Source organism: Myiozetetes cayanensis, unplaced genomic scaffold, assembly GCF_022539395.1.
Source record: "Myiozetetes cayanensis isolate MyiCay16 unplaced genomic scaffold, myiCay2020 scf34, whole genome shotgun sequence".
In the NCBI taxonomy this organism is placed as follows: Eukaryota; Metazoa; Chordata; class Aves; order Passeriformes; family Tyrannidae; genus Myiozetetes; species Myiozetetes cayanensis.
The window spans coordinates 1,975,542-1,992,868 of record NW_026087566.1 but is presented as its reverse complement, the minus strand read 5'-3'; the positions used below and the strand labels follow the sequence as shown (position 1 = coordinate 1,992,868).

The 17,327-nt window shown below is 49.3% G+C and overlaps 1 protein-coding gene across 3 annotated transcripts; it reads right to left on the bottom strand.

Moving 5' to 3' along the window:
* Positions 1-681: 681 nt before the first annotated feature.
* On the bottom strand, positions 682-17,321 carry DDX42 (DEAD-box helicase 42). 3 transcript variants are annotated; one of them, XM_050327606.1, is made up of 19 exons: positions 16,834-16,980; positions 15,520-15,756; positions 14,790-14,940; positions 14,166-14,227; positions 13,102-13,138; positions 11,531-11,680; positions 11,210-11,314; positions 10,542-10,661; positions 9,760-9,936; positions 9,144-9,272; positions 8,244-8,343; positions 8,000-8,047; positions 7,420-7,517; positions 6,400-6,676; positions 5,331-5,557; positions 4,369-4,479; positions 3,383-3,484; positions 2,088-2,834; positions 682-1,938 (listed from the first exon to the last, which is right to left on the bottom strand). In XM_050327606.1, the coding sequence occupies exons 2-18, from the start codon at positions 15,738-15,740 to the stop codon at positions 2,121-2,123; spliced, it is 2,829 nt and encodes a 942-aa protein (XP_050183563.1). In that variant the 5' UTR covers positions 15,741-15,756; positions 16,834-16,980; the 3' UTR covers positions 682-1,938; positions 2,088-2,120. The 3 variants fall into 3 exon arrangements, with proteins under 3 accessions (XP_050183563.1, XP_050183562.1, XP_050183561.1); XM_050327605.1 differs by lacking the exon at positions 16,834-16,980 and adding an exon at positions 17,262-17,321 and having other exon boundaries at positions 682-2,834; XM_050327604.1 differs by having other exon boundaries at positions 682-2,834; positions 16,834-16,979.
* Positions 17,322-17,327: the final 6 nt, after the last annotated feature.

Genomic DNA, 17,327 nt, shown 5'->3' with positions numbered 1-17,327 from the left:
AGGAGAAAATTCCCTCTGGAATGCTGCTCACACTGCTCCCTTGTTCTGTGGGGATGGGATCAACCCTCCTGTGGATCTAACACAGCCCTGAGAGCTGACACTGGTAGCTCTCTGTCACTGCTCACTATTTACTCACTCGACTCCCAGGAGCCTCCTGGCAGCTGAGAGAGGGGTGAGGAATTTCAGCAATCCTACAAAGAGCAGAGGGAAGTGTTAAAAAGAAGGGGAGAAGCCCAAGCATAGCCCCCCCGTCCCCAGGACCAGTTCCCAGTGGCAGGGAGCTGGGAAGGGAGGGAGCAGATGGCACCTTCAGACTACGCAGCTATTTTTAAATTTTGTTTTGAGGGGGCCCAAATCATCACTTGGGGTCAGTTCCCATGAAAATCAGATCTTTCCAGGTCTTGCCAGAGACCCCATGAAGAGCTGGGATGAGTCCCCATGTCCTGGGCTGTTATCCCTCCCTCTCATAAAGGGGAGAAAAAAATCTATTTCCCCTGGAAGCTTTGGAGCCAAAACAGGGCTTGTGAAACAATTTGGGGTGAAAGATACTGAGAAAACCCACAGGAAGTCTTTTATCAGCTACAACCCACAACTCCTGGTGGAAGAGAGACACACACAGAGTCAAATCCCCAGGCAGTCAAATTCCCAGTTCTCCATCCACAAGCCAGAGCAGCCAGAGGAGGTGGAGGATAAAAAGCACATGCTTTTTGTATTTTTGTACCAGTAATAAAACATTTACTAGAGCAAGCAGAAAGTAAATGCACAGCTGATAAAGAAAACATCACAATGTCACAAAACCCCTGACAGCTTCTGATACTTCTTCCAAGTGGAAACGAGCCAGCAGTGGGTGCTGACAACGTTCCAAACAGAAAAGTTCTTCCCTACCTCGTGGCAAAAAAAAAAACCAAACAAACAAAAAACCCCCCCAAAAAACAAACAACAAAACCAAAAACAACCAAGTTAAAAAACGGAGAATAATACACACAACGAGTTAAAAATGGGCAAGCAAGATTTGACAGATTTCCTACACGTGTTCAACGTGGGGCCAGATCTGAGCTGGTTCATTTCATTCATTGCTTTTTTGGGCTCTCCCCAAAGGCTTCTGAGCAGCAGATCCCTGAATTTCTGAGTGAAGCCTCTGCCTTCAGCAACACTTCCTGGGGGGCTCCAGCCTCTGATTGTTGGGGGGTGTGTACATTGTTTTCCCTTTTTTTTTTTCTGCTTTTAATCTGAAGAAAGCACTCAGCCCTCTCAGAACAGAGGGTGCATAGGCACAGCAGAGGGACAGGTTTGCTATGCAGGCTTCCAGCAGAATGAAGGATATCAGGGAAGAAGAGGCTGTTTGAAAGATAAAAAAAATAGCTGGGCAATGGGAGTGGGACTGATGTACTGACCACAAACAAGCCAGGGAGTCCAACCTACACTGCAGGTGAATTTGTGGTTTGCTGGGTTGGAGAAGGATCCCTTGAACAGCTTCATAAAAAATAAAACAAAGGGAAAGAAAAATTCAACTTGCTCCAATCCCACCTTCAGCAACGCAAATCGACGCGTTCTTAGTTGATGGGGAGAGGGAGAAAGGGCACCCAGGAGGCCAAATTGTTTGGGAATCAGAGCAAATGTGAAGAGGAGATGGGGGAAGAACTCACCATACTGACCAAACTGCCGAGGGATTAATGTCTAACAGGCAGGTCCTGAGCATCTCTAGGTGGACTGCACTGGTTTGTAAATGCGAACGCTGGTTAAGAGAAGACTGATTTATACTTGTATGCACAGCAGTTTCTCGACGTTCCCAGGGGCTGAAACAGCTTCCTTTGGTCGAGAAGATCTGTTGGAATCCAGCAGAGTCACTGGAGCACTGACTGTCTGAAGCAGAACCCAGGGAGCTTTGCCAAAACGACTTCTCTGACTGCGCGTCGTGTGTGCACGTCACGAGTGGGTCTGTCCGCAGATGAACCGGCCCGGGGTGTGGGTGAACCTCACGGTTTCCTCCTCCTCCCCCAGCTGCTCAACAATCAGTTCCCAAAAAAAAAAAAAAAAAAACCCAAACAAAAACCCCTAAGAAATCCTCTGGGAAAAGACAACACTACCTGCCGAGATTCCAGGCTGTGAAACCGCAGCTTTTAACTGTCCCACCGGCTCTTCTTGCGTTTGGGGGGCTCCGGCACCGCGAAACCGTCTGTCTTGCTGTCCCGGCTGTTGGCGTCCTTCCTGCTCTCGCCATTCCTGCCCTCGCTGCTGTTCCTGCTGTCCCCGTTGTTGCGGCCTCCCGGGAAGTCGCTGAAGTGCCGGCCGCCCTCTCCGTGGCGATGGATGACGTCGCCGTGCCGGCCGCCCTCGCCGTGCCGGGGAGCGTCGCCCCCGTGCCGGCCACCGCCCTCGCCGTGGCGCTGGACGTCGTTGTAGCGGCCGCCACCGCCCTCGGCACGGCCACCACCGCCCTCGGCACGGCCACCACCGCCACCACCACCGCCTTCCCCGCGCCGCGGGCCCTCGTTGTGGCGACTGTTCCGGTTGTCGTTGTACCGTTCTCTGGCGACGCCGCCACCGATTCCGCCTTCCCGGCTGTTGGCGCTGGCACTCGCGCTGTTGTTGAAGCCCTGAGCTCCACTGGGGAAGGTGGGCACGCTGCTCAAGGTCCCCGTGCTGGTGAAGCCCGGGACGCCCTTGGTGGCCGCCGCGGCGGGGCCGTCGGGGGTGGGCGCGTTCTGCTGCGCCGAGCCGGTGGGGACGGAGTTGAGGCTCCCGGCGCTGGTCCAGCCGCTGGCACCGGCGGCAGAGCTCCCGGTCTTTTGGTTGTTCAGACTGGCAGCCACGAAGTGGCTCTTGTACTGGGACTGCAGGACAGGGGAGGGAGAGGAAAGAGAGCAGGTTTGCCTTTGTGCTGCACTGCAGAGTGGGGAGCGGTCGCGGGTTCATGGGCCTGGCTTGGGTGGTGGGGATCCCCCAGGAAACACAGTTCCTGGAAAAATCCTGGAGTGATTACAATCCTGCTGTGCTTATGAATATAGAATTAGTAATGGGCATCTGCTACCACACCACAGAAAGAAGGGAGCTAATTTAAAGAAGTGTTAATCTTCACACGGAAGAGAAGGAGTTTCTCTGTCCCCCCTTTCTTTGACTGCACTTACACTATTGCTGCTAAGCAACCTCAGCAAGAGCAAGCCAAGCAGCAGAACCCAGGAGGGAAAAAGAGCAAAGAGGCAGCAGAAAACAAAGCAAGTTTGGCAAATCTGTGCAAGTTTGTTCAGTCCAGCCTGCTCACCATCCCACCATTCTCACTGCAACGCTCCAAGTGACACGGTCACAACCTGCCAAGCTCAACTGCCCTGAAATCCCTACTGCGTTTTCAGGGGAGAAAACGAGCCCAAGGGATGGAACCAACCTGGAAAGCTGCTTTCATTGCTGTCAGCCTGTCCCCCATGGCCCCCGTGGATGGCTTGTAGGCCTCGTAGTTACTCATCACGCTGTTGTTGTTTCCACGGTCCTGTGGGAAACAGAGGGAAAGTGCAGAGGTTTATCCCACACAAGACACTCAATCCAAATCTACCTTGACCCTGCACCCAGGGAATTCATCCACTAAGGATGAGAGAATTCTGGGAGGCCTGACAGCAGGACCATGACCTCGAGGACCACAAAGTGAGGGAGCCCTGAGTCTTAAGAGACTCACAGGTAACAGTGGAACTGCAGTTTCCAGCCCCTACAGCCCAACTAAAAGTAAAATGGAATCAAATGGGAGGTTTTCATCCAGGTCCCAGCCAGGACAAAGTGTGAACGAGGCTCCAGCTGTGGCTTTTGGGGAGATGCTGGACATGGAAGTGTCCAAGGCCACGCTGGATGGAACCCTGAGCAACCCAGCCCAGTGGAAGGTGTCCCTGCCCATGGCAGGGGTGGGACTGGATGAGCTTGAAGGTCCCTTCCCACCCAAGCCATTGTGGGATTCTGTGCCATGTTTTCAACAGCTCTGCCCCTGCACACACTGGCAATGAGCTCGTTTCCTGGCACAGATGTGCCTTAATGAGCATCCCCAGTGCTGCAAGATTTTTTTCCTGCCAAGAATCAGCCTGGAAATGGCTTTTCAAGTCATTTATTAGCATTTCTTTTGCAGCAACAGCCTATTTTGGGAAGAACCTCCAAACCTTGTGGATTCACTCTGGCCCTAAGGAGGGCAGCTCTTGGCAAGGGGAGAACAGCACAGGGGAGTTTCACTGGAGATATTTGATACCAACCCCGAAAGATGCTGAGCTGTGAGAGCCTGGAAAGCACGGGCTGTAAATCCAGCACCGAGACTTTTTAAATTAAAGAGGAATCAATACCAAGTGTAACAATTCCAAGAGTCTGCAAAACAACCTCTTCAGCATCTCTACTTACAGCATTTTCTGAGCCCAGCCCGGGGCGTTCCCGGTAGCCCAAGCCACCACCACCAATATTCAGCTTCTTGCCCTTCCCTCCTTTGAACCGGGATTTTCGGAACCAGGGGTTCTGCAACCAAAAAAAAAAAGGACAAATGCATGTAATGAGGCTCAGAAAAGAAGGATTTGGAGCATTCCAAAATAAAATTTAAAAAAAAATATAAATACTGTTTTCTGTTCAACCACACAGCTGCTGGAGACAGTTCTGTCAAGTGGCTCTGAAGATTTTTGCTACAAATGCTTTCCATGAAAACTGATTTTATGCCCTCCACTTTCATTCATGCTCTGCCTCACAAATTCTGTCCCTTCTGCTGCTTCTGTACCTCAGAAAAAGTATTTCTTCTGGCAGCTGCTGTCCAAGCTGCTTGGCAATGCAGCCACAGGCATGCTAATCCATCTCTGAATTTGGGAATTACCAAAAAGCCTTTGCTCTCTTGCAGTTATACACAGGCAGCAAAAGACAAGAAATTAAAGAGCTGATGAGTTCAGTGGCACAAGCACAACTGCTCTGCAGCTACCTGTCATCCCTATATATAGCAAACCTGCCAGAGGGCACTGCCAAGCACATGGAATGATCAAGCAACAAGAGGGAACGGCCCTGTAATTGTTTTCTAGCTTAGCTTTCAACTCAGCTGCATCTCCCAGGTGCCTGAATAAAAGCACATCGAAAATCTGATTGGAATGAGACACTGGCATCAGCCAGATTACAGCTCCTAACTTCCCAGGCAGTGCCTGGCCCCAAAATAGATCACCTACCGTGCTCCAAAATATCCATGGATTCTTCCAAAGGCCATTAACCCCCCCAGGAAGCCATTCCTTTAAAACAGGACACTGCCAGCACACGACGGAGCCAGAAACAAGGCCCCCATCTCCTGATTTTGCGCCGGTCACGGAACGAACCTTCCTCTAACTCCTCCATACCTGCATTGCCAGGTCCAACAGCTCTTTGGAGACGTGCTGATTGGCACCTTCCAGGTTTCTGACGAGGTCCCCAGCGAAGTTGCTGTCCTTGGGGGTCAGCAGAGTGTAGGCCACGCCCTTCTCACCGGCGCGGCCGGTGCGGCCGATCCTGTGGGTGTGGGTGTCGATGTCCCGAGCCACGTCGTAGTTGATGACGGTCTTGATGGAAGGGATGTCCAACCCTCGAGCTGGTGACATAAGGGTAAGTGGGGTTATCTCCAGTTAACTCACAGCAATCCCACTCACACCAGTTTGTCACCTCGTTCTGCTCCAGCACAACAAAGGAGTTCCCACAGGAACCCACCTCGGTTGATAAACCTTTCCCTGGCTTCAAGGTCAGGCTGGAAGGGGCTTGGAGCAACCTGGGCTAGTGGAAGGTGTCCCTGCCCGTGGCAGGGAGTGGAATGAGATGAGTTTTAAGGTTCCTTCCAACCCAAACCATTCTGTGGTTCTAAAACTCTGAAGTGCAGCAATGCCTTCTCTAACTTTCACATAAATTACACCAATCCCCAAATTCCCAGGGCTGGAAAAGGAAGGGATCTCTTTATATGGCTGTTTTTCCAAGGAAGGCAGAGGGCTGTATCAAAGGACACCAACATTCACTCTTTGTTCAGCAAACATCTGGGTACAGAAGCTGCTCTGGTGCAGGTTTCAGGTGTGTTCAGCTCTTCATTTAAACTTGTATAACGTCAGCTAATGAACAAATAGCAACAACTTCCTTGAGACACAGCTCATTTTCCTTCTGTATATTAAAAAATATACAGACTAATTCAGGCCTCATTAGGAGACTGACGCTGTGTAATTCACAGGCTCGTGGTGTCACTCCTGGGGGTGTCCTGTGCAGCACAGGACAGGAGTTGGATTTGATGATCCTCCCAGCTCAGGATATTTTATGATTCTGAAAAGCACCCAGAACACAATACCCTGAAAATGCAGAAGCCAACCCAGTTGCCTCCCACCGAAAAACACTTTCACTGCCTTTCCCCCCCCCCGATCCCCATGGCTCGTCCGTCCCCAGCGCGTCACCCACCTGCCACGTCGGTGGCCACCAGGATGGGGATGCCCTTTTTCTTGAACTCTGAGATGACTTTGTTCCTCTCGCTCTGGTCCATGTCCCCGTGGAGCAGCCCCAGGTTGTGATCCTCCTGCTTGAGGTTGTTGGCCAGTTCTTCGGCGTTGGCCTTCTTGGTGACGAACAGGAGGACGCTGCCCGAGGACGTGAACTCCACGAGGCGCCGGGTCAGCCAGTTCCACTTGCTGGGGCCAGAGGGGAAGATCTCCACGATCTGAGTGACGTCTTCGTTTGCCTGGAGGGGAGAAATGTCCCCTCAGAGTCAGGGAGAGGGGGAGGGACAAGCTCTGAGTTGGATTTTTCTGGGAAGGGTTTAATTTTTATGCAGGTCGGTATTATTTAATTCAAGGATGATGCTCCCATGATACAGCAATGATTTAGAGCTAAGAATTAAAACCCCTGTGACTGAGCTGGGAAAGCTGTTTCTTTTCATAAGCAAAATTTCCCAGGAAGAAGGGGTTTTGGGCAGCCATTATTTTTTTATTATTAAAAAAAAAAATATCATCATATTCCTGAGGGAAAAAATAAAAAATACAGAGAACTGGTTAAAAGAGAAATGTTCTGAAGGCATCCTGTGAAATTTCTCAACAGTTTTCATATACAATAGGCAAAGTTTCTCTAGAGCAAGTTTCTCTCTGCCCACTTCATCAGCTTCCCACCAAATCCTCAGCCTGCTGATAGTTCAGCTGCTACTGTCAAGCAAGTCCAGCATCAACATTCCCACTGAAAGACATTACAACTTAAGCATCAAATCCTTAACTGCAAAATAAAGCTTCCACCACTACATTTGTTGGAAGAAAGGTCAATAAAATAAAATAAAAAAAAAACACCCACAAAACTTCAGTGTTTTGTTTTTGTTAAGCACGAAGTATTAACTCTTAACTATAAGTGGTGATTACTGCAGTTTGACTTCAATCTCAGAGAAGAGAAATGGAGCAATTCACTGCTCTGATTGTCTCACAGGTGCCATGGAATTACCTCTCCAATGTCTCCCTGCACAACCCGGATGGGGTCGATCAGAATATCCCGGGCCAACTTCTCGATCTTCTTACGGAACGTGGCACTGAACAGGAGAGCTGGAATGGAAAAACAAGCTCTGAAACAGAAGCTTGCCCTCAGAACTGTGAAAACACAGCTCAGGGGTTGTGAGCAGGGACCTGGATTCCTGAGGAATCTGGAGGTTGAGCTCTGTTTTCCAGGTTATCAATCGCTACCACAACGCCTCAAAGCGTGGGAAGGCGTTTCCTGGCGTCTGGAACGCTGATAATTCATGGCACTGCTGGGAACTTTCCCCCCCTGGCAGCTCAGAACACTGAATTTCCAGGCATAGGGTGAGGAATTCAGCTCATCTTTCCTCTGTGTGCAGTCAGTGGAGCAGTTGAATGCCCACCAGTCACGAGTGCTCCCTCCCCACGCTCAGAGTCACACCAGGGGACTTTGGCAAGAGTGGTGTCCAGAACTGGAAATCCACGCTCTGCTCCAGGCTCTGAACTGCTACCCCAGGCACCCCAGAGCCTCCTTTGCCTCTCAGGAAGGTTATTTTGAGCCATTTACTCACTCTGTCTGTCGGGGCGCACGTGGCTCGCGATTGATCTGACCTGATACTCTGGAAGGGAGAAGAAACGATGCTCTAATCACCAACATCACTGGTTAATTAGAATAACTCAAAAGGCAGCTTCACTGCCTGATTGAACAGACAGCCACAGGATGGAGGAGTGCCTCTCACTCAGGATTTCACTTCCCAGTCCCACTAAGATGGGACTGGACAGCCCTGCTCTCCAAAAGCTCGGTTCAGTACGTACCAAAGCCCATATCAAACATCCTGTCAGCTTCATCAAACACCAGGTAAGTGACTCTTTGAAGGTTCGTGGCTTTCTTCTTCACATGATCAATCAAACGACCCTGTTAAGGAAAAAAAAACACCCCAAACGACAAGTTTTTAAAGTGTATTTTTTAAAATGTTGTTGGAGCACTTCACTGCTTTTCACCCTCACTTACCAGAGACTTAGAACAGAAAATATCTCAAGGCTTCAGTTTAGAAATGTCAGTATTCAAATCATAGAAAGATTCCTAAAACTCTCATCAACTATGCCTGACAAGCTGAACTTACAGCTGTTTTTTCAAGGTTAACAGTTTAACAATTTTCCATTCTTCCTTATAATTAAATTTCAAATGTGAACCACCTACTTAACCCCCCAAGTTTGGGTGAGGGAGTTTCCCATACTTTTCTTTTCTTGCCTGGCACCAAATAAACAGCCACAACAAAACTTTCTCCAACCATTTTTTGCTCAGTTGTGCCCAAATTCATAACAGTGTCTGCAATAAGCAGAACCAGCTGCCAGTGGTGCTTGTTTATACCCCTTGCTCAGCACCAACACCCACCCTGACTCAACGTTTCAACCCCGCAGCGTTACTGCCACTGGCCCCACACGGATTCAGGAAGATGGCACTCAAGTTCATGACATATTGGGAATTCTCTTTGTGAATTTTAAGGCAATCAGCAGCTGGCATTTTGCCCAATTGACACAAGTAGACCTCGCTGTAACCTCTTCAGCTTCTCTTGGGAGAAGATTAAACCCGACGCATTTGCACCTCAACACCTCGTTGATCAGAGAACAAATTCTGCATCACCATGGAACCAAAGATCTGCCTCAGCTTCGGGTAAGCAGGAAAAGCTGCCCTGTGTGCACACAGGTACTTACAGGGGTGCAGACCACGATCTCTGCCCCCTCCTGCAGGGCTTTGGCTTGTTCCCACATGCTGCCCCCTCCGTACACGGCCACGGAGCGCAGGTTGTAGGCCTTGCCGAAGCGCTTGCACTCCGAGTGGATCTGGGAATGGGCAACAAACACACCACAGTCAGCTCTGAGAAAACACACACTCCACCTCCTGAAATACACCTTGCAGCTAAGAACTTGACCAAATTGTTCTGAAATCCTCAGGGCTCAATATTTGAACACGTGGGGATCATTTGTAGTCATCAGAGAAACCTCTTTGTGGGCATCCAACTGCAGGCTCTATCTTTTTGCACGTTCAGTTTGTAGCAATGGATCCACAGCATCCTTATCCTCGAAAATAACATGGGAGCACCGTGCAAAAATTCAGAATTTCAGATTTGCCCTGATCCTTCAAGACAAAGGTGCAGGGAAGAGCTGCCAGCTGGAGCCAACGCTACTCACGCTCAGAGCAGTAGTTTTTTTAAAACACTTTTAAAACAGCTTCTCTGATAATTTTTTTTTTTTTTTTTGCCCAGAATTTTGCCTTCTCCTCCAAGGACTCTGGATGGCACACACACACCCAGGAATGCCACACACCTACCTGTTGGCAGAGCTCTCTGGTGGGGCAGACGATGACTGCGATGGGGCCGTCCCCTGGCTCCAGCTCCTTCTGATCCATGATGTGAATCAGCATGGGCCAGATGAAAGCTGCCGTCTTCCCACTCCCAGTCTTAGCTATCCCAATCATGTCCCTGCCACTCAGTGCAACTGGAACACCCTAAAAAGGAGGAGATTCTCAGCCCATATCATGCCTAGCTCGGCATTTCCTCGTGCTGGACTTGCCATGAAATCTCTGGGAACCAGAGGAAAGCACAGCATGGAGGGAGGGCAGCAACAACACGTCGATGCTTACACAATTTTACTGCCAAGTTTTAGGGGTTGGAAGCCATTTCCATGTTGGACTGTTGGTGCCCTGTCTGAAATCAATGTTTGGGCCCAGGGACACAGTCACAGGTACACAAATGCACCTTGTGCAGTTCTAAGGACACTAAAAGTTCTCAGAGCCTGTTCTTTCTGCAGCCACTCTGAGTGCTGAAGGCCTCACTTCACCCCCACTGCTGCTCCAAGGACCTCTCCACCACAGGTTTTTACAAATATTAAGGCCTAAGGTCCTGAAATGCATCCCTTGGACACAGCATCACACCCTTTTGTTTGCAGGGCTCTTCAAGGAATGAATTTGTCAGTGGATGGCTCTTTATTCAGCTACTGCTATGGTTATTTTGAATATAATTTCTAAAGAAAACCAAAACACAAACCCCTCCCAAAGCTTTCATACATTTCTGTATAGTTTTCTTTAGATGTTAGAGCTGTAGCAACACTCACCTGACACTGTATTGGAGTGGGTTGGGTATACTCTGATTTCCTAATTTGATGCATAAGTTGCTCATCAAACCCAAAATGAGCAAAACTACTGCCAGGCCTTGGAGGAGCAGCACCAGAGACCTTGGAAACACAAGCAGAGCTTTGTTTATGGGACAGCAAGAGAAAAAACAAAGAGCAATCTGCACAAAGAATAAAAAATAAAATGGCATCTCTGCCTCTGAAAATGGATTTTTACTTTATAAACGAATGCAAATTCCAGAGGAGTTGTGTAAATAGGACTTGCAGGTATGAAAATTTAGACTAAGTATCAATCAACACGAGCTACTAAACATCACAATTACCTCCTTGTATAATTGGTGTTCTTCCCCAAATAATTCCCTTCATAGAAAGTCACCCCAGTAACATGTCATAAATGGTAAAAGAACTCATTTTTGCCTATCATTTTTCCAGTTTTAATTCCTGCCTCTGGAGTTCTTTATTCCCAGTGCAACCACACACCTGGCAATCCTCACTGCCCACCAACCCAGAGGAGACTTTCAAGAAATCAGAGTCACTGCAGGTGTGTGAGAGGCTTGGAGTTCCCTGTGCAAACCCCCATTAAAACTAAGATTATCCAGAAGAAATGGGAGGGAAAAGCTGGTGGGAGGACAGTTTTGTGAGCAGCTCACCCGGAGGTTCAGCTTGTGCCGCAGCTCCACCACCTGCTGGGGGGTGAGGCTGGTGATCTCCTCGTGCTCATCGTAGAAATTCTTCTCAAAGGGGGGGTATTCAATCTGCAAGGGAATTAATTACTGAGTTAGTCCAGATTCAAGATTCCTTTCTTTCTGAAGCTCTTAATTGTCTGCAAGTGCATTCCTTTAACAGGAAGCCATTTCAAGCACCTCTGATGTGATGTGCCTACGACAGCACCGAACTGTCACGGGACCCTCTCAGCTCCCGCTTTCTGGAACGCCTCAAACAGGACAAAAGGGAGTAAAACCCCTTCCTACCTCGGAGTGGTCAATAGGTGGAAGAGGATCAATGATTTTTTTGGAGGGTGCAATGGGGTTGCCATCACTGTCATACTCCAGGTTGTCCTCCTCCTCCTCCTGCACCACGCCAGCAGTGGGGTTCTCGGCCATGTAGCGAAAATAGGCTTCCTGCAGCGAAACAGATCAGCACAATCACCCACAGTGGCACGGAAAAATCACTGCTGTTTGGTTAGAGTGATGTAAATGCTACGTGGCTGTTTGCTTTCACACCCACCACTGAGGAAAAAAAAACAATTTCACTAGAACTGATTCTTTCAACAAGCACCAAGAGATCTGTCCAGAAGGACAGCAAAGTACCAACGAGAACAACTCTGGTGTCAGCCAGGCCACAAAGTGCTTCTAAAAAAACCCAAGCTACTCTTACATGTGTGCTTAACAACTCCTTCCACTGAGTCTTGTTATGTTTACAAGGGAATCTACTCTTATTTCCCATGAACAAAGCTCAAACGCTGCAGGTTTCTAACCAGAGAACACAACGTTACCAACACATGATCCTTGTGTTTTTTGAACACACCATGGCAGTTTCTTCACTTCCCCTGTCTCGACTCTAAGAAATGGAAATGTATCTATTTTTCATTGAGGCAGTCAGCAACAAACGTGAAAGAAACTATTTCAGAAGAGTCCTTCAACACACGCCCAAGTTCAGTCCCTGTCACCACTGTCACACGCCACCCTCACGGCTCACAAAGATGTCTCTGTGTCTCAGAATCCTCCTGGCACACCAGGACTTTCTCCTGGAGAAAACACCAGTCTCACTTGACTTGAAGCAAACACTTAAGATCAGATTTTTAAAGCGAGGTTCAATTAAAAATATAGGCATTTACTCCTCTGGCTTTTCCCTTTTCCTGGCTGATTATCCCTCAGCTATTCCCACAACAGACTGGAACAACAGCTGTCTCCAAGTGGAAGTCACCTCTGCTCCAACTCTGGCACAGCCACACTCCCTTTGGAAGCAAAGGCCTTGAGGTCACACAGCCCTGCCAAGCTCTGCATTAACGCCAGGAGCACAGGAATTACGTGTCAGCAGTAAGGTATGTTTTGAAATGAAGTCTTTCCTCTTCACTAATTCTATTGGTTACAATCCTCAGGAAGAACTGGAGCTCCTCTGGGAACGAAGAGCAAAAAGCCTGATTCTTGCCCTTAACAGACACTAAATTCCACTGCAAGTCACCTCCACACTCCAACAGCCTCTCCCTGTGTCAAACAGTAGGTGACTGTGCTCTGGGTGAAACCCTCAGATACTGAAAAACCTGTACAGGAAGCTGAAGTTCAAACTGACTGAAAGAAAATCTTCTTAAATGAATGCAATTGTCCCCTAATATTCTTCTTGAAACACCTAGAAGGGTGGAGAGGCACAGGGTGACCACTAGAGCTTGAATTGTCCGGGTACTGTGAGTGATAACTGGAGTTTTGTTTGTGCCTTGCAGTTGTGTGTTTGGAGAGGGAAAGTAAAAGAAAACAAAACAACAACAACCAAAAAAAAAAAAAAAAAAAAAAAGAAAAGATAGAAAGACTGCATAGGAACTCACTTGGTCATCTTCCTCTTCAATGTCATCTCGAATACCCCTGGAAAAACAAGCGGAGAAAAAAAAACTTCCCTGCAAGTGTTCCACAGACTCAGCTGCACAAGTTGCATCTGATTTTAGTGCTGAGCTCCAGATTCCGTGGAAGACACAACACTAACAACATTTATAACCCCAACCCCTGGAGTTCTGGCATCTGGTGCCAACCATAACAGCGACCCTGCAAAGGCTTCTCTTTAATTCTAGCAAGGAGACCGAAAGGTTGGGGCTCCGTCTTCCCAGCAGAGGCCACAGCAAAGATCATCCTGGTCTAAAGCTCTTGAGGCTACAGAAGTCCCATAACTGAAGAGGAATAGGAGCCAGGAAGTGCAAATCCAGTTCAGAACTTCCCCAGGTGGTGATTTGGAGCCAGTGTTGTGTTTCAGGACCGTGTGTGATCTGATCAACCCCATGCAATGCAAGATCTACCAATCTATCTGACATTTCTATCAAAAAAAAATCAACAGCATAACTATCTCCCTTGCTGAAAACAGCTGCAAAAAATTTAAAACTGCTTTTGAACTCCAAATTTAGTGTCCCAATTATCACCTGCTACCTAATATATCAGCTCTAAATGTCTTAAAACCCAGTTGAAGTTTGGAAGAATCTCCAGGACTCAGGCACGGCAGCACCGAGTTCCTCTGCTCACATAACTGCAATTTTTAAGCTGAACCATCCTGATCTTTCCAAGGGTGTGGGAAGAAGAAGAGCTATCCAGGCTGCTCTGGGAGGTGGCAGGAGGACAATGTGCTGCCCCAATTTCTGTGGCCTAGAAAGGCTTCTTGTGTAGGATAACTGAGCGTTGTTGCAGTTTACCCCGGGATGCTGCCGTGGATCCTTCCCTCCTGTCATCCCATTTTTACAGCACAAAAAGCTTTGCCCACAGGGAATATCATGCACTGTTTAATGCTGTTTATTTATTAGGTGTGTGTTGTGCTGTCTAAAGAACAACCATCAGCAACAGAAGGCATCAGAATTCTGTCAGCACCGCATGAGACAGGCAGGGATGGGAATGAGAAAACAGGACTTACTTAACGTTCTTTTTTTCTTTGTCTTTATCTTCCAGCCTCTTCATGTCTCGAGCAGCTTGATCCTAACAGGTCATAAAATTATCATATGTTAAAAAGACCGAGATGATAAAACGTGGAAGGGAAAAATGTTCCTACATAACTAGACCATTATGGCACGGAGATGACACCTTTTGGGTTAAACTTGCCTGTGTTTCAGATCTGATTATCCTAAATTGATTCTCCTGCTAATACCTTTGAATTTATATACTCCTTAAGTTTGTGGCAGTGCTGTTGAAAAAATACATTCCCCATATTCCTCCTGAAAACACTGGGCTAAAAACAGACCCACAGCTAAGAAACAGCCCGTGATGAATACAAATAATTAACATTCTGGTGGTGGAAAAGGCAGAAAACCTCAATCTGATATCCAGAGACAGGCACAGCTCTGCATTGCATTGCTCTGACGTGCTCAGAGCAGTCAAGTTGTTGTAAATCACATCCCCCCCCTCCCTGCCTAACCCACCTAACACCTAAAAACCGAATTTAAACGAGGTGTTTCCAGCTGCCAAAGCCCCTGAGTGGCATTTGCTGCTCCTGATTTTGTGGCCACACCAACGAACAAACATTTCCCCAGCCGGGTCTTGCCTCCACTTCAGCCATGAAAGCCTCCAGAGGGTCATCATCGCTGTCAGAGTCCGCTGACTTGGAATGGAACTGCTGCCGGGTGGGGGAATTCTCGGCGGGAATGTAGGGCAATTCCACATTGCTGGAATCTTCCTCCTCATCCTCAAAGTACCTGAAAAGAAACGACCAACAGCCCACTCAGCACGCAGTTCACAGCACTGTGCTGCCTTTCGTGGCTTCTGGGTGAGTCAAGGTTCCCACAGGGATAACAAAAGTCAGGATGGACAGCTGAGATTTATTCATTTATTTACAATTATTTATGTCATAAGCTCGAAGTGGTTGCAGGACAAAGAGAAAAACTGATCTTCTTGAGTGACTCTCCTATGTTGGTGGACATGGGATGCTTTTCTGACCCCACTCCCTTCCAGATTTCATGGAATGGTTTCAGTTGGAAGAGACCTTAAAGTCCATCCAGTCTCACCCCCTGCCATGGGCAGGGACACCTTCCACCAGCCCAGGTTGCTCCAACCTGGCCTTGGACACTTCCAGGGATCCAGGGGCAGCCACAGCTTCTCTGGGCAACCTGTGCCAGGGCCTGCCCACCCTCCCAGCCAGGAATTCCTTCCCAATATCCTTGGCTCCAACTCTGAACATACCACAGAGTGAATAAGCTTGAGCAGACTGGGGCTCAGCTGGGATACGTTCTAGAGAGGGGAAAGCTTTGCTAAATCCAAGGAATGATTGTACTCACGCATTCTCTTCATCAAAATTCGCTCTCTTTGACCCAATTTTGTAGAAGGAAGGCAGCTGAGGAGGCCCTGACTTGGCAAAGGCTGCCGAGGACCCGGCTGTGCCGAAAGCGCTGTGGGACTGCTGGGACAGCTTGGGCTCCTCTTTCTTCCCAGGGGTTATGGCAAATCCACCAAACCCAAAGCCTCTCTTAGTGCCAGGCCCACCTTTGTTCCAATTCATGATGCCCCCAGTGGACCTGGTCAAACGAGGAAAGACAAAAATCAATGCCCTTTGTGCTCCAGGAAGTTAGAGATGATTTTCACCATTTTCCTTGTTAGTGGATCACGCCAGCTCTGGAAAAGGGAGTGACAAGTTTGATCTGTTTCCCACAAAGGATTTGGCTCTGTACTTGCCAGTGGGAAAACATCCACAATTCCAGAGACAAAAAAAAAACAACCAAGTGCTTGTCTTCTGAAAAGAAAGGTCACGTCCCTCAAGGCTTTCTTCAGCATATTGAAGATGTTACCTGTCCTGTCTGTTTGCAGCCCAAGACAAACAACCCCAGGGCCAAAACTTTGAACACCATGAGGAATGAGAGATGAAAAGTCAGCTCCTGTTTTGCACGGCCACCCAGTCCCATCCTTGAGTGTAAACATCCTCTCCTACCTACGTTTTTCAAACCATATTTTAAATGCTCCACATAACAATCTGCCCAGAGATTGATTTTCTAAGGTGAAGACTGAACTGATATATTAAGATTTAGAGTTTCCATTCTGTATAACTTAATTATCTGCCTGGTCTAGTAAATCATACCTGTAAGGCACTAAACAGCAAGGCACCCACAGCTTTGCAGTGCAATAGAATCAGCTGTCCAAAGGCTACAAGTCTCTTTAAACAACAAATCCTCTCACTGAGAATCCTCGGTGAGATCAGAACTCGTGGGCAAGAGAAACAACTTCCCAATAATCCAAAGGTAAACAGTGCTGCTGCTCCCTGTGCTGAACATTTACCAGCTTGGGACTTGCTCAATAAACCCCGAGCCTAGAGCAGAGCTCAGGAGCGGATTTTGGGGCAGAATTCTGCAGTTCAGCTCGGCACGACAGGGGCTGACCCTGGAGCCCTGACACACCCTGTGGCCTTCCCACCTGCGGGTCTGCGGCAGCTCCAAATGTGCCCCAGAAGGGTGAGAGGCGGAGCTGCACTCCTGCTGCTGACAGGAGAACCTTTCACGTTAAAACTCTCGAGTTAAAGCCTGCCTGCAAGGATCCTTCCTCACCGTACTCATCAACCTTCTTTCCCCCCTCCCGCCACTGCGGAAAATAAGGAAAACCACCTTTTTTACGGCCGTGGAGCCGCGAAAGCACAAGACTCGCTCAGCCTGCCCGCGGAGCCAGCGGCGAGCGAGCACAGGGACCACGGGCCAGCTCCCGAGGCTCCTCTTCCCCGCGGCCGCCGCTCCGCGGGAGGAGCTCCCAAGGCGCGGACCCTTCCCCGGAGCCCTCCCCGGGGCCGCGCCGCGCCCGAGTGGCGGTGGGCCGAGCGCGCAGGCAGGGCCGGGAGGCGCTGGACCGGGCGCTGCGCGGGGCCCTTCCCGCCCGCGGGGCCGCGGCGCGGGGCGGGCCCTTTGTGCGGGGCAGGCCCGGGCCGCCCGCGCCCGCTGCCAGGCCGCGGTACCGGCAGCTCCGGCGCGGGGTGGGGCCCGGCGGGGACGGCTTTGCGGCCCCGCTGCCCTCGGTGCCCGCCCGGGGCCCCCTCACTCACCCGCCGGCCCCGCAGCCGCCGCCGCCACTGCCCCGGTTACCGGGGCGGGGGGTGGAGTCGCGACGC